Genomic DNA, 14,184 nt, shown 5'->3' with positions numbered 1-14,184 from the left:
CAGTTTTTCCAAAATTACTTATTGAAGAGACCATCTTTACCCCATTGTATATGCTTGCCTCATTTGTTATAGATTAATTGACCATACAGGCATGGGTTTATTTCTGGGCTCTCCCTTCTTTTTCACTGATCTATGTTTCTATGTTCATGCCAGTAGCATGCTGTTTTGATTACTATATTCTTGCAGCATTGTTTGATATCAGGTAACATGATACCTCCAACTTTGTTCTTTTTTTCTCAAGGTTGGTATGCAGTATGACCTGGATTAAAATAACTAAAATTGTGTCATTCTACAGTCTCTTAATTATTTTCCTGGCATTATGCTCCAACTCATGGCCATTAATATATCAATGTTTTGTCTTTTGAGATGGCAGGTATGGGCTAATAATAGAATGTATAGTAGAGTTTTTTATGGCCATGGACTTAACCTAATATGAACTAACTAGAGGACTGGTGCGCAAAATTCGTGCGCACCAGGCCTCTAGTGCACACGTTTAGGCCAATTGGGCCTAAACGGGCAGTCAGACATCCCTCTCACAATCCAGGACTGCTGGCTCCCAACTGCTCGCCTGCCTGCCTTCCTGATTGCCCCTAACCGCTTTGCCTGCCAGCCTGATCCACCCCCTAACCACTCCCCTGCCAGCCTGATTGATGCCTAACTGCTCCCCTGCCAGCCTGTTTGCCCTCCCCTGCAGGCCTGGTCACCCCTAACTGCCCTTCCCTGCAGGCTTGATCGCCCCCAACTGCCCTCCCTTGTAGGCCTGGTCCCTCCCAACTGCCCTCCCCTGCTGGCCTGATCACCCACAACTGCCCTCCCTTGTAGGCCTGGTCCCTCCCAACTGCCCTCCCCTGCTGGCCTGATCGCCCACAACTGCCCTCCCTTGCAGACCTGGTCCCTCCCAACTGTCCTCCCCTGCTGGCCATCTTGTGGCAGCCATCTTGTGTCCACATGGGGGCAGTCACCTTTGACCACATGGGGGCAGCCATCTTGTGTGTTGGAGTGACCATCAATTGCATATTACTCTTTTATTAGATAGGATAGAGGCCTGGTGCACGGGTGGGGGCTGGCTAGTTTGCCCTGAAGGGTGTCCCAGATCGGGGTGGGGGTTCCCTTGGGGTGTGGGGTGGCCTGGCTGAGGGGCCTGTGGTGGTTTGCAGGCTGGCCACGCCCCCTGGCTACCCAAGCAGAGGCCCTGGTATCTGGGATTTATTTATCTTCTATAATTGAAACTTTGTAGCCTTGAGTGGAGGCCTGGGCTGGTCAGGGCAGGCAGAAAGCTTGGCTTCCTCCATTGCCGGGGAAACCCAAGCCTCCTGCTCTCTGTGGCTGCAGCCATCTTGGTTGGGTTAATTTGCATATTCACTCCTGATTGGCTGGTGGGCGTGGCTTGTGGGTGTGGTGGAGGTATGGTCAATTTGCATATTACTCTTTTATTAGATAGAATGGTGTTATCCTGACCACATGCCAATGTAGAATGGTAAGTGTTTCTGGTGGAGGAAGGGGCAATGATGAGTAGTAGGGTGAATTGGAGGTGGCAGCGTAGAGAAGGGCCCCAGGGCTGGGTTAGCCCATTTCCATTCCTCAGGCCCTGCCATCACACATCTTCACACACTGCACCTGCATCCTCATCATGCCCACAGTCGAAGGCTTCAACCTGCTCACATTCAGCCAGTGCCTCCTCCGTCCCATTGCACAGGGCTACCTGAATAAACACAGGTTGGGTCTCCTCGGCCAGCGGGGGGTATAACATGCCCGCAGGGGTGTGCTTGGCTGCTCCACAGCCCAGCTCCCGGCACACCACGGCCACATCATTCATGTCCCAGCCGTCATCACATACAGTGCCCCAGCGACCGGCCTGCTCCACCTCCACTCGCCCTTCACAGCGGTGAGCACCATTCACCAAGCGGGTTTTAGGTGGGGGCTCTGAAAACAGAAGGGATCAGAGAGCGTTCAGAAATGTACTTATGGTAGTTCCCAGGGTAGGAGAGAGGGTGTGCAGGTGGTTGTGTGTGTGGTATGGGCTAAGGAGCTTGTGAAGGAGGGAGTCATCGAGTTTTGGCTCTATCCCACTGCATGATCATCTCGTAGCAACATCCAATCCCACCAAAGGCCCCCACTCAAGAGCACCGGGGAAGAGCCTTTGCTCTCTGATAATAAAGGAATGTGGGGACACACAGATTTATGGTTTGATTCTCATGGGCTCGAAAAGATCTTGGAAAAAGAGGATAGAGATAGATCTTTCCTGGAAATGGAGAACAGGGGAAGACTTTAGGTCAATTGAGTTACTCATTTTCCTTTTGAAAATTGCACCAGACCCTGTGGATCACTTCATCAATCATAGGTCCAGTTTCATTGCAGAGGGAGGGGGGTGAACACGTGACTCAGACTTGTTCATCTCTGATCTCCACCTGTTTGTTTACTGTTGGTTGGTTTTAAGTTGGAATCATTTTTTAAAATACTCTTCTCTAGGACCTCTAGCAGAACAGAGGGAGGTAAGCCTAGCACTGTGGTCAGTGGTCAGCCCTGTCTGTCTGAGAATTAAGAGAGTGGAGAAATTCAGGGGGAGGAGGGCAGCAAAAACAGCACGCTTGCATCCAGTTGCACATTAAGCCACGCCCGTTCTGATCTTAGTTGGCCTCACAGGAATAGCTTCCAAAGTGTTCTGTGGTCAAAATAAAATTATAAATGCATTTCCGAGAAAACAAATAAAGATGAAAACTTTATATGTGCTTAAGAAATTAAAGAAAGAGCAACATAAAATAAACTTAAAACAAAAGGAGGAAAGTTTTAGTGAAGATAAAAGAGAAATAAATGAATCAGAAAACCAAAAGCCAAATAGATTTTAATACTAATACTAACTCTGGCTGTTTAAAAAGTGCAATGTAATAGACAAATCTCTGGCAAATCTTATTAATAAATTCTAAGAGATTACACAAACAAACTATAAATGTGAAGAGAGCATAATCAAAATATAAAAGCTACTTAAAAATTAGAAAGTATGATGGTCAACATTATGTGATAAATTTTAAAATCTAGATAAAATGCCCCAACTTCTTAAAAATATATTTTTTTATTGATTTCAGAGAGGAAAGAAGAGAGAGAGACATCAATGATGAGAGAGAATCATCGATCAGCCGCTTCCTGCATACCTCCCCCCTTCTCGCCCCCCGGGGATTGAGCTGGAACCCTGGGCATGTGCCCTGACCTCCTGGTTCATAGGTCGACACTCAACCACTGAGCCACACCAAGCTGAATTGCCCCAAGTTTTGAGCAAAAGTATCCAAATTATTTTTTTAAAGGGTAGGAAATTTGAAAAGAAAAAGGAAAAAAGGTTTGATAATGGAGGTAAAAATCTACCTGGCTCAGAAATGTGTTGGGCCTAGTTCCAATACTTTTAAGTAGTAGATAATTCAAATAATGTTTTAACTGCCGCGAAGTACAGAAAACATGGAAAGCTTCTGAAAGAATCCCTGTGAGGCTAACCTACCCTTGAAACCAAACTAGATGAGGATAGCTCAAGAAAGGAAACACACACATGAGAATACAGAATTTTGAACTAAAGTGTGAGCAAATTGCATGTCCTACTACCTGTGATGACATGATGCTAAGAAGGGAACTCAATAATTATTCCCCACTGGTAAACCTATTAAATGTACTTTGCAATAATAAATTTAAGAAAAATCTTATGACCATTATGATGTATTAAAAAGAGTAGCAAAGTTTCTTGATTCCTGTAGCCCTTGCCTAAAGTTTCATTTTTGTGTGTGACCTATTAGCTGGGCGACCTCAGACAAGTGACTTAGTCTAAATCTTATTTATTAGTAAAATGAGTGTTGTTATGGAGATTAAATGAGATAATCCTAGTAACGTTTTGAATTCCAGAATCTGGTTTGTTCATGGTTTTTCTACCCTTTCCTACGTATTTATAAAGCTTAGTTGTATCTCCTTACCCACTGTGAGCTGAGTGTCCCTATTTTTCTCAGTGGCACCTCCCTCCTCCCTCAGGGATGTAGCCATGCCTCACTTTCAATGCTAATTTATCCCAGCAAAGTGCCCTACAAATAGTATCTATTTCACACACATCTGATGATGTAAAGTAAAAGGGAAACCGGAAGGGGAAGGGGCAGGCCAGTGACACTGTTGGAAAAGAAAGCCTAAGAGAACAGATGGACGCTCTAGTTCCATGGTCGGCAAACTGCGGCTCGCGAGCCACATGCGGCTCTTTGGCCCCTTGAGTGTGACTCTTCCACAAAATACCACGGCCTGGGCGAGTCTATTTCGAATAAGTGGCATTAGAAGAAGTTTAAGTTTAAAAAATTTGGCTCTCAAAAGAAATTTCAATCGTTGTACTGTTGATATTTGGCTCTGTTGGCTAATGAGTTTGCCGACCACTGCTCTAGTTCAAGCATGTCAAACTCCTGGCCCGTGGGCCACCTGTGGCCCACAATGAATATTTTTGCGGCCCAGCCAACATAACGGTATGTAAGAAGTGTTTTAATAAAAATTTCATAACTTAATTTTTACAATATCCTGTTATACATAATTATTAATAACAAACTACGGCCTTCGCTAATGACTGATGACTATAATCGTGTTGCATTCATTTCCCTTACGCGCCTTAAGCGCAGGCGCACCATTTCTCCCTGCTAATACTAGCAGCGAATGTTTTAGCAGCCGACTGCCATGTCATTAGTCTTGGACTGACTTGTTTGGTGTGCGCAACAGGAAATATTTCGCTTTTGGAGAACAAGAAAAATGGGTTTATTTGCATGACGCTTATTAATTTGTGCAGTTATTCAGTGACTGGTAAGTTAATGTTCAAGAAAAAATATTAATTTTATTAAAATGTTTTATTATTTTATGTTAACGATGACTCATTTATTTCAGCCCTTTGTATTCAGCATGTCTCTATCGAAATAAACCTACGTTTCTATGAAAATCGAAGTTTCTGTTTTTTTGCGGCCCGCATACACTTAAACCTTGTTTATTTGGCCTGTGTTAGCCTATGAGTTTGACATGCTTGCTCTAGTTGACCTCTGATTCCCTGAGGGACAGGGAAATTCAAGGACCCATAAGCCATTGCTTGACCTAATTGTAAATGGTCCCCTGGAAGAGACATTGGACATGTCCTACCTGTGACGTTGAGTGCCACCTCCTCACTGCGCTGGGCCCCCAGGCCATTGTTGGCCTCACAGGAATAGTTTCCAAAATGCTCTCTGGTCAAAGAGAGGCTGAAGGATGCTCTGCCTCCGGAAGGCACTGAGATGTTCCCCAGGAAGACATTATTATGATAAAATGTGTACAGAACAGGGGGGTGTGCTCTCTTGTCTTCACAATGAAGCTCCACCATGTCCCCAATAAAGGCGTGGGCCTCAGGAGCACTGATGGTGAGGACAGGGTGCGACGCTGGAACTGAGAGAAGGTGAAGGGTCCATCAAAGAGGGTCTCTCCTGCTCGTACCGACTTACAACCCCCTCTACCCCCACTCAAGTGTTCTCACAGTATCTCCCAGCCCCGTGGATTCTTTCCCACCATCATACCTCCCAACTGAATGCTGCAGAGACCGTTTCAGAAGAGCTTTGACAACTTCTGGTGAGCAATTCTGAAAAATATGCCTCTGGCCATGCCGCGCTCCCTGCCTGGTCTCTCCCACTGTCACCCTTCTTTAGCTCCTCTGCTAATGTTGCTGCTCCCACCGCCGCCGCCACCACCATCATTGCGACGACAGTCCTCCCATGCTCTCCACCTCTTCCGGGCCCTGTTCCTGGTCATCCTAGGGACACCCTGACTGCAACACAAGGAAACTGGCTCCCGCTGGAAATTGCTGGCTAAGGAGGAGAGTGGTACTTACTTTTCACGGTGACGTTCATCACTTCACTTTGGATGGGGCTTTGGGTGTTTTCAGCTGTGCAGTAGTATCCCCCCGCATGGCTCTCCCTGACGGCGGGGATCTCCAGCTCTGATCTCCAGGAACGCTGACTCTTACTCCCCAGACTCTCCCCTGTGTCCGCTCTGTGCCAGGAGAACGTGGTTTCCCCTGTGCCTTCAGCCACAGAGCAGACAAAGACCAGCATCTTTCCTTCAACGGCCTGCCCGCCCTGGGGCTGGGTCTCCAGGAGCACACCAGACACGGGGATTCCTGTGTGAACACAAGTTGACAGATGAGGACCTGGTGTGGCGGCCAGGACCAGCAGCTGAGCTTTATGGCACGTGGAATTGTTGGAGACAATTCTTACGCAGAGGAGGGCTTTCAGTGAGGAGGGAGCATGCTGAGGGCTATCAGGCAAGAGCACCCTGCAACTCAATCTTCTAAAAATCTGACCTCTCACTTTCTACACACTTATTGGCCCTCTCTCATGACTACAGCCCAAAGTCATCTTTCCCTTCTGATCTCCTGATGCACTTGGGACAGAAGGATGGTGGGAAAGCACAGGCTGTGCCGTCCTCACCCAGCTCTGCCACATGATATTGGTAGGTCAGTTCATCTCTCTGAGCCGCAGTTTTCTTAAGGATAAAGTGTGGATAATCATACCAACTTCATAGACTTTTCATAACGATAGGTATCTTATCTAAAAAAAAAAAAAAAAAAAAAAAAGAGTAATATGCAAATTGACCATCACTCCAACACACAAGATGGCCACCCCCATGTGGTCAAAGATGACCGCCCCCATGTGGACACAAGATGGCAGCTACAAGATGGCCGGCAGGGGAGGGCAGTTGGGGGTGACCAGGCCTGCAGGGGAGGGCAGTTGGGGGTGACCAGGTCGGCAGGGGAGGGTAGTTAGGGGCGACCAGGCCAGCAAGGGAGGGCAGTTAGGGGTGACCAGGCCAGCAGGGGAGGACAGTTAGGGGCGACCAGGTCAGCAGGGGAGGGCAGTTAGGGGCAATCGGACCAGCAGGGGAGCAGTTAGGCATTGATCAGGCTGGCAGGGGAGTGGTTAAGGGGGTGATCAGGCTGGCAGGCAGAAGCAGTTAGGGGCAATCAGGCAAGCAGGCAGGCAAGTGGTTGGGAGCCAGCAGTCCTGGATTGTGAGAGGAATGTCCGAATGCCCGTTTAGGCCCGATCCCACGGGCCTAAACGGGCAGTCGGACATCCCTTGAGGGGTCCCAGATTGGAGAGGGTGCAAGCAAATTTCATGCACCGGGCCTCTAGTACCTGTATAAAGCAACTACTACACTGCAGATATTATGATACCACTCTCCACTGGCATAGTTGAGGTAGGAAGTGTAGCAAGGTGGATAAAAGGGTATATACTGACCTAGCTGGTTTGGCTCAGTGGATAGAGCATTGGCCTGTGGACCAAAAGGTCCTGGGTTCGATTCTGGTCAAGGGCACATGCCCAGGTTGCCGACTTGATCCCCAATAGGGGGCCTGCAGGAGACAGCCAATCAATGATTCTCTCCCATCATTGATGTTCCTATCTCTCTCCTTCTCCCTTCCTCTCTGAAATAAAATATATATATATACTAGAGGCCCAGTGCATGAAAATTCATGCACTGGAAGGGGGCTCCCTCAGCCCGGCCTGCCCCCTCTCACAGTCCGGGAACCCTCAGTGGTGGGAGGCAACCCAGCGATCAAGGGAAAGCGACGGCCCCCATCACACCTCTGCTGCTGCCACTGCCAGCAGCACAAGCCTTGGCCGGTCCTGGTTACCTGAGCCTCGGGCAGCCCTGGGCGGCTGGGGGCCTGAGGGGACTGGGGGACTCCGGAGGCAGGCGTGCGGAGTGGCTGGACCTGCCTGGGGGTGGGCCCAGCCTTGCTGCGCCTGCTGCCCAGGCGAGGCTGAGGGGACCGGGCACTGCCTTCTTGTGGCTGTGGGCACCACCATCTTTGAGAGCAAGGCAATCAATTAGCATATTCCCTCCTTATTGGCTGTGGGCACTGCCATCTTTGTGATGGTGTGAGGGTTAATTAGCATATTCCCTCTTTATTAGATAGGATATATATATATATATATATATATATATATATATATATATATTTTTTTTTTTTAAGGGTATATACTGCCACCAGAGTGCTCAGGTTCAAATTCCAACTGTGCTACTTACATGCTGTGTTCCCTTGGGCAGGTCACTCAACAGCTCTGTGCTTTGTTTCCTCGTGTGTAAAATGGGAATGATAACGGTACCTACTTTATAGATACTATTCATACTTCAGTATTTCACAGGGTTCTGGGAGCACTAACTATAAAACTGCCCTGAGCAAGGCCTTGTACTCGGTATATTTCTATTAGTCTTCTCCTCCCCAGAGACTTCTGAGTCTCAGAGGGGTCCCTCTAGCACTGAGGACAGCAGCCCCCCAGCCAGCGCAGCCCTGACACTCACTGTGCACCTGGACGTTGGACTGACGACTCCGCTTGGAGACACTGCGAGATGTTGTCATTGCCTCGCACCAGTAATTTCCGGAATCTTCTTTCCATAATGCTAAGGTCCAAAACTTGGATGAGCTCTGGGATTTTATGGTGTGGCCATCCCTGAAGAGGGAGTACCGAAGCTGGGTCCATGACCTATCTGAGGGGAGTCGGGTATCACACGACAGGGTCACCGATTTCTCCTCAATGGGCTGCAAGGAGCTGACTGTCAGGGAAGGTGCTGGAAACAGCTCTGCAGGGAAGAATTAAACAGAGACCCCTGTCAGGGAGCTGTGGAGCTCCAGTTGAGAAGTCCCTTGTCTTCTCAGCCCCAGTGAGCAGGACACAGCCCCAGACTCCAACACACACAGACACCCCCAATTTCTGCCTCTCTGGGCAGTCTCCTCTGCCCTGCAGCCTGGGCCTCCCACACAGGCTCTACTTTTTTCCAGACTTTTCCACTTGAATAGTGAGACCCTCACCTTGGACAGTGAGCCATCGAGAGCTTGATTCTTCTGTCACGTCAAAGAAGAAAAATTTTTTCCTATCTGCCTTACAGTTATAGGAGCCGCTGTCACTGGGTCTTGCATTGGAAATGGTGTAGCTCGAGGCGCTAGAGTAGGTGGCTATCTGAGATCCATCCTTGTAGTATATCAGGCTATTTATTTTACCATTGTCTTCTCCAGAGCACCTCACAACCACCTCGTCTCCTTCGTAGGCATAGCGTTGCAGATCAATGCTGAGCCAGTCTGCAAAAGATGCAAAACTGCTTGTACCCACGCGGCATGCCCTGCGCCAGCACTCTAACATCTGTCCCACAGCTGCCACAGGTTCCTTGGAATCTCCGGCCTTTCTGGCTTCCCTGCTCAGCAAAGGTGGGCGCTATTTCTTTCTCTTTTTTTTAAGTATATATTTTTATTGATTTCAGAGAGGAAGGGAGAGGGAGAGAGAGATAGAAACATCAATGAGAAACATCAATGATAAGAGAGAATCATTTATTGGCTGCCTCCTGCACCCCTCCCGTCCCCCGCTCCCGGCTTACTGGAGATCGAACCTATAACCCGGGCATGTGTCCTTGACTGGCATCGAACCCGGGACCCTTCAGTCCACAGGGCCGACGCTCTGTCCACTGAGCCAGTCCGGCTAAGGTGAGCTCTATTTCACAGACATCTTTTGTCTTCTATACATCCTGCTGGCTTTATGTCTGTTTTTTATTTATTCAAGTGGCAACAATTTCCTGGACTAAATATGCATGTAAACCAATTCCACTTACATCTCCTTATATCCTTTCCAGATGACCTCCTGTCCCCGTGACAGTCGCAGTTAACTTTCTCTGCATCTCTCATCTCTGAGAAACTCAGCCCAGCAGTACAATTCAAAGACCTTCCCTTTGTCATTCTCCCTAGATGACACCATCTGGGCCACTGGGACATCAGCCCGGAGTTCTACAATGGCAATTATTTAGAATTTTCTACTGGAATGCGTTTGGCAGAGGCTTCTGGGAATCTGCTTGTTGAGTCATTGCCTCCCCTTGGGAGAGCGTGGTCAGCAGAGAGCTAAGGAGCAGCACGTGGTAGTGGATGTGCCCTCGCAGGAAAAAGCAGCAGCTTTAGAAGCTGGGAGAGGGGCTGGCGGGCTGTTCTTTAAAAGCTTGTGCAGCCCAGCTGGTTTGGCTCAGTGGATAGAGCATCGGCCTGCGGGCTGAAGGGTCCCAGGTTCGATTCCGGTCAAGGGCATGTACCTTGGTTGCGGGAGTGTGCAGTAGGGAGTGTGCAGGAGGCAGCTGATCAATGTTTCTCTCTCATCATTGTTTCTAACTCTCTATCCCTCTCCCTTCCTCTCTGTAAAAAATCAATAAAATGTCTTTTTTTTAAAAAAGCTTGTGCAGAGGGAGGAAGAGCCAGCCGTCACAGTGCTTGGTGACCCGGCCCTGAACCCTCGGGCAGTTGGGGGGAAATTTTTTAGATGGTAACTGAGCTAGAAATTCAGGTTCCAGGATCAATTTGGAGTTGTAATACCCTGGGTTAAATTTCAGGGAAAGTGTGTGCTGTAATAAAATGCCTAACCCCAGGCCTGAACCATAGACCATGCTCCTTTAGCATAAAGAGAGGAAGTGTCATAGCCAGTCTGGCTTGGTGGATAGAGTGTCGGCCTGTGGACCAAAGGGTCCCGGGTTCGATTCTGGTCAAGGGCTCCTCCCTGGCCCGGGCCCTGGTCAGGGCTCAGACAGAAGCCAAATAATCAATGTGTTTCTCTCACATCGATGTTTCTCTCTGCCTTTCCCTCTCTCTTCCTCTCTCTCTAAAATCAACGGAAAACATCCTCGGGTGGAGATTTAAAAAAAGAAAGGAAGGAAGGAAGGAAGTGTCCGGCCTGGAGGAACACGTGGAGGAAGAGAGGACCAGGGTGGGAGAATAGTGACTCAGGCTGCCTGCCCGGTGTATTCCTCCCGCCGTGACTGTATGTAGAGAAAAGAACCCCCTCTCGGGGGCTTGTCTCAGAACAGACACCATCTCCTCATGGAGTTTAGATCCAGTCTCCAAAGTGGAATCCGTAAGGAGGTGGGGAGAAAACATTTAGAACTTCCATATTCTAGCAAACATTTCTCATCTTTTCATTTTTGTGTGTATATTTTAACATATTTTTTTTAAATATATTTCAATATAGGAATCAGCACAGTATGTTGGAGGCACAGACTGAAATTTTGTTCCTGACAGAGCAAAGTGGTCAAACAAGTTCAGAGACAATGGCTCTGTACCTTTTAGCCACTTTGGAAGTCACACTCTTAGACCGGGCGGTTCCCGGGACTGGCGGGGGCACTCATTCTTATTAAAGAGAGAGAAATCTTAAGCCCTCACGAAGGCCCAACATTTCCTTTCTCTAGATTGATACTGGGCAAGGTTTTCTGTGAAGAGTATAAAGATAAAACCAACTTGATTAAACAAATATTTGAGAAGTAAGATTTATGTGACCAATTTGGTAATAATGAGAGGGCTAGAGATAGATGAAACATGATGACTCCTGACTATCCTGAGCCTGGAACAAGAATTTGACTGTAATACATCCAGGTAAATGGCCTTTAATGCTGACATTTTACCTGTTCCTTAGAAGAAGGGGCAAGTGTACATTCATACACATTTTACCGTAATTTCAGGAAGTTTACTGGAATGTATGAGGCTGACCCTGAGACCCTATAATGTATTAATAACATTATTGCTTAAAATTACCTCAGATATAATGCAATTTATATAGTCACACATAAAAAAGTATCAGATATATATAAAGTATTATGTCTCCTCCCTGTAATAGAATACTTTCTCAAATAAATGATTAAAGAAGAAAACGTAACTTTCCAGCCTAATATAAAACCAAGTTTTCCTCTTTATTTTATTACATTACAACTTTAATAATAATAATAATAATAAGCCCTAGCCAGTTTGGCTCAGTGGATAGAGTGTCGGCCAGCGGCCTGAAGGGTCCAGGGTTCGATTCCAGTCAAGGGCACATGCCCGGGTTGCGGGCTCCATCCCCAGTAGGGGGTGTGCAGGAGGCAGCCGATCCATGATTTCCTCTCATCATTGATGTTTCTCTCTCTCTCCCTTCCTCTCTGAAATTAATAAATATATATTTTAAAAAAATAATAATAATGGAAAACGAGTTGTGCCTGGGTAGTTTGCAATCCGAGTAGAATGTCGAGGGATGGTCCTGTGTAAGGCAGAGCATCTCCTGGTCCTCTGGCCCCCTCCTACCACAGGGAATATGTCTCCCTCCCTGCCTCCATTGCTCTGACGGGGCTTGTGAGTGTGTGGCCATGGCCAGGAGAGTGCCTTCTCAGGGGTACGTTGTATGGTTTGCTTTCCCTTCGCAGTGATCGTGTTTTCTGTCCGGGGCTTACGCGTAAAGAGAAAATAACTTACTGCCTTTCCAGCAGGCAGGTAGCCACGCAGAGAAGAAGGTGACGCTGGAGCATTTGTACCACGGCAAGGACTAGGGTGAGGCCCTGGCCCCCACTCTTTTCACCCCAATTCTGGGCCTGATCCCTGCAGCCCTGAGCTCAGAGGCTGGAACAGGCAGTACCTCCGTTGCCTGGAAGAGCGCGCATGGCTCCCATAGATCCCAAAGAGCAAAGAAAAGAATAACTCACCTGGCCGGACGCCGGCAGGACCTGTGCGGGGACAGTCAGGGAGGTTAGCGCTGCCCGGGATCGGTGCACTCTCAGAAAAATTTGTAACTCTCTAACTACTCTCCCAACAATCCTCTACGACCGGTTTTTCCTCTATATCTTCTCCCCCCATCCCCACTTTTTATTCCCTCCTATCCTTCCTCCCTCGTTCCCTTTATTGCTTTTCCCCTTCATTTATCCCCTTTTCCTTCCCTCTCTCACAAACAACCCTCCCACAGGACCCAGTGCACAGGCCCTAACAATTTATAAACACCCTTCATCCCCCTTACCAGAGGTTGGCTGTTCTGCAGGTAAATTCTCAGACGTTTCCCGGTGTATTTATTCCTCTCCCACCTTACCTTTTTAGACATTTTAAGACAGGTTATTTTGTTTGAGACACATTGCCTGCCTGCTGGCAACACAGGAGCCAGGCAAGGCCAGGAAGGAAATGGAAGTGTCTTCTCATACATCATGGACCCTGCCCCGCCCGCCCTCGCTATTCTAGGTCTGGTGTCATGGTTGCATCCATATACTAGAATCACATTTATCAGCAAAAGCCACAATCAGCAGGGCTGGAAAGCCTCGCTAAAATGTAAGCCTAAGAAAGCCAGAGTTCGGAGAACACTGCGGTATCTCGGGGTGGAAGTGGGGTGGAAGTGGAGTATGTTTCAGTGGTCTGGAAACAGAGGTTACCCAAACAGAACATTCCTCTGCTATCCTTTAAAGAATTCTCCTAGAGATCAGAGCATTAATGAATGTGAAGCAAGGGAAGGAGGAATCAGTATTTGGAAAAGAGATTCGTAGTCTGTTGGTTTTCCTGGGACCTTGCTGTGCTCAGTAGCCATTGCATAATACTTGTTGGTCCTGACGTAGGAGCTGAAGCCCATTCGTGCTCATCCCAGCAGAGAGACCTGTGCCCTAAAAGAGGCTCTGAGCCCTGCCCCGGTTGGTTCAATGGATAGAGCATCGGCCTGTGGACCAAAGGGTCCCAGGTTCGATTCTGGTGAAGGGCACATACCTCGGTTGTAGGCTCCTCCCCGCCTGGGCCCTGGTCAGGGTGCATCAGGAGGCAACCAATCGATGTGTTTCTCTCACATCGATATTTCTGTCTGTCTTTCTCTCCCTCTTCCACTCTCTCTAAAATCCAATGGAAAAATATCCTCGGGTGAGGATTAAAAAATAAAACAAAAGTAACCTTTAAAAAGTAAATAAATAGCCCTGACCGGTTTGGCTCAGTGGATAGAGCGTCGGCCTGCGGACTCAAGGGTTCCAGGTTCGATTCCGATCAAGGGTATGCACCTTGGTTGAGGGCACATCCCCAGTAGGAGGTGTGCAGGAGGCAGCTGATCGATGTTTCTAACTCTCTATCCCTCTCCCTTCCGCTCTGTAAAAAATCAATAAAATATTTTTTTTAAAAAAGTAAATAAATAAATAAGTAAAAGAGGTTCTGAGATGCCCACGCACAGGTGGTTCTGCTCCGGTCCCACCCAAGTCCTGCTCTAGCTTCCTACCCACCGAGGGCCAGAAGCAGCAGCCACAGCAGCATGAGGTTGGAGGTGAGCAGTTCTCCCAGGGCGGTCAGGGTCGGGTGCAGCTCAGGTCCCGGAGCAGAGTCTGTCCCCACAGAATGTGAAGCTGGGTTTGGGCACTGTGACTCCTCAGCAACTTTAT

General features: G+C 48.0%; 1 protein-coding gene across 1 annotated transcript; it reads right to left on the bottom strand.

Annotated features, from left to right (window-relative positions):
* Window positions 1-1,013: 1,013 nt before the first annotated feature.
* Window positions 1,014-14,184, bottom strand: LOC308237394 (Fc receptor-like protein 2). Its single transcript, XM_080648052.1, has 7 exons — window positions 14,029-14,184; window positions 12,496-12,516; window positions 8,834-9,100; window positions 8,326-8,604; window positions 5,852-6,139; window positions 5,134-5,412; window positions 1,014-1,923 (listed from the first exon to the last, which is right to left on the bottom strand). The coding sequence occupies exons 1-7, from the start codon at window positions 14,057-14,059 to the stop codon at window positions 1,595-1,597; spliced, it is 1,494 nt and encodes a 497-aa protein (XP_080504178.1). The 5' UTR covers window positions 14,060-14,184; the 3' UTR covers window positions 1,014-1,594.

This window comes from Plecotus auritus (genome assembly GCF_963455305.1).
Source record: "Plecotus auritus genome assembly, chromosome: 12".
Taxonomy (NCBI): domain Eukaryota; kingdom Metazoa; phylum Chordata; class Mammalia; order Chiroptera; family Vespertilionidae; genus Plecotus; species Plecotus auritus.
This window is presented reverse-complemented; position numbering and strand designations above follow the sequence as displayed.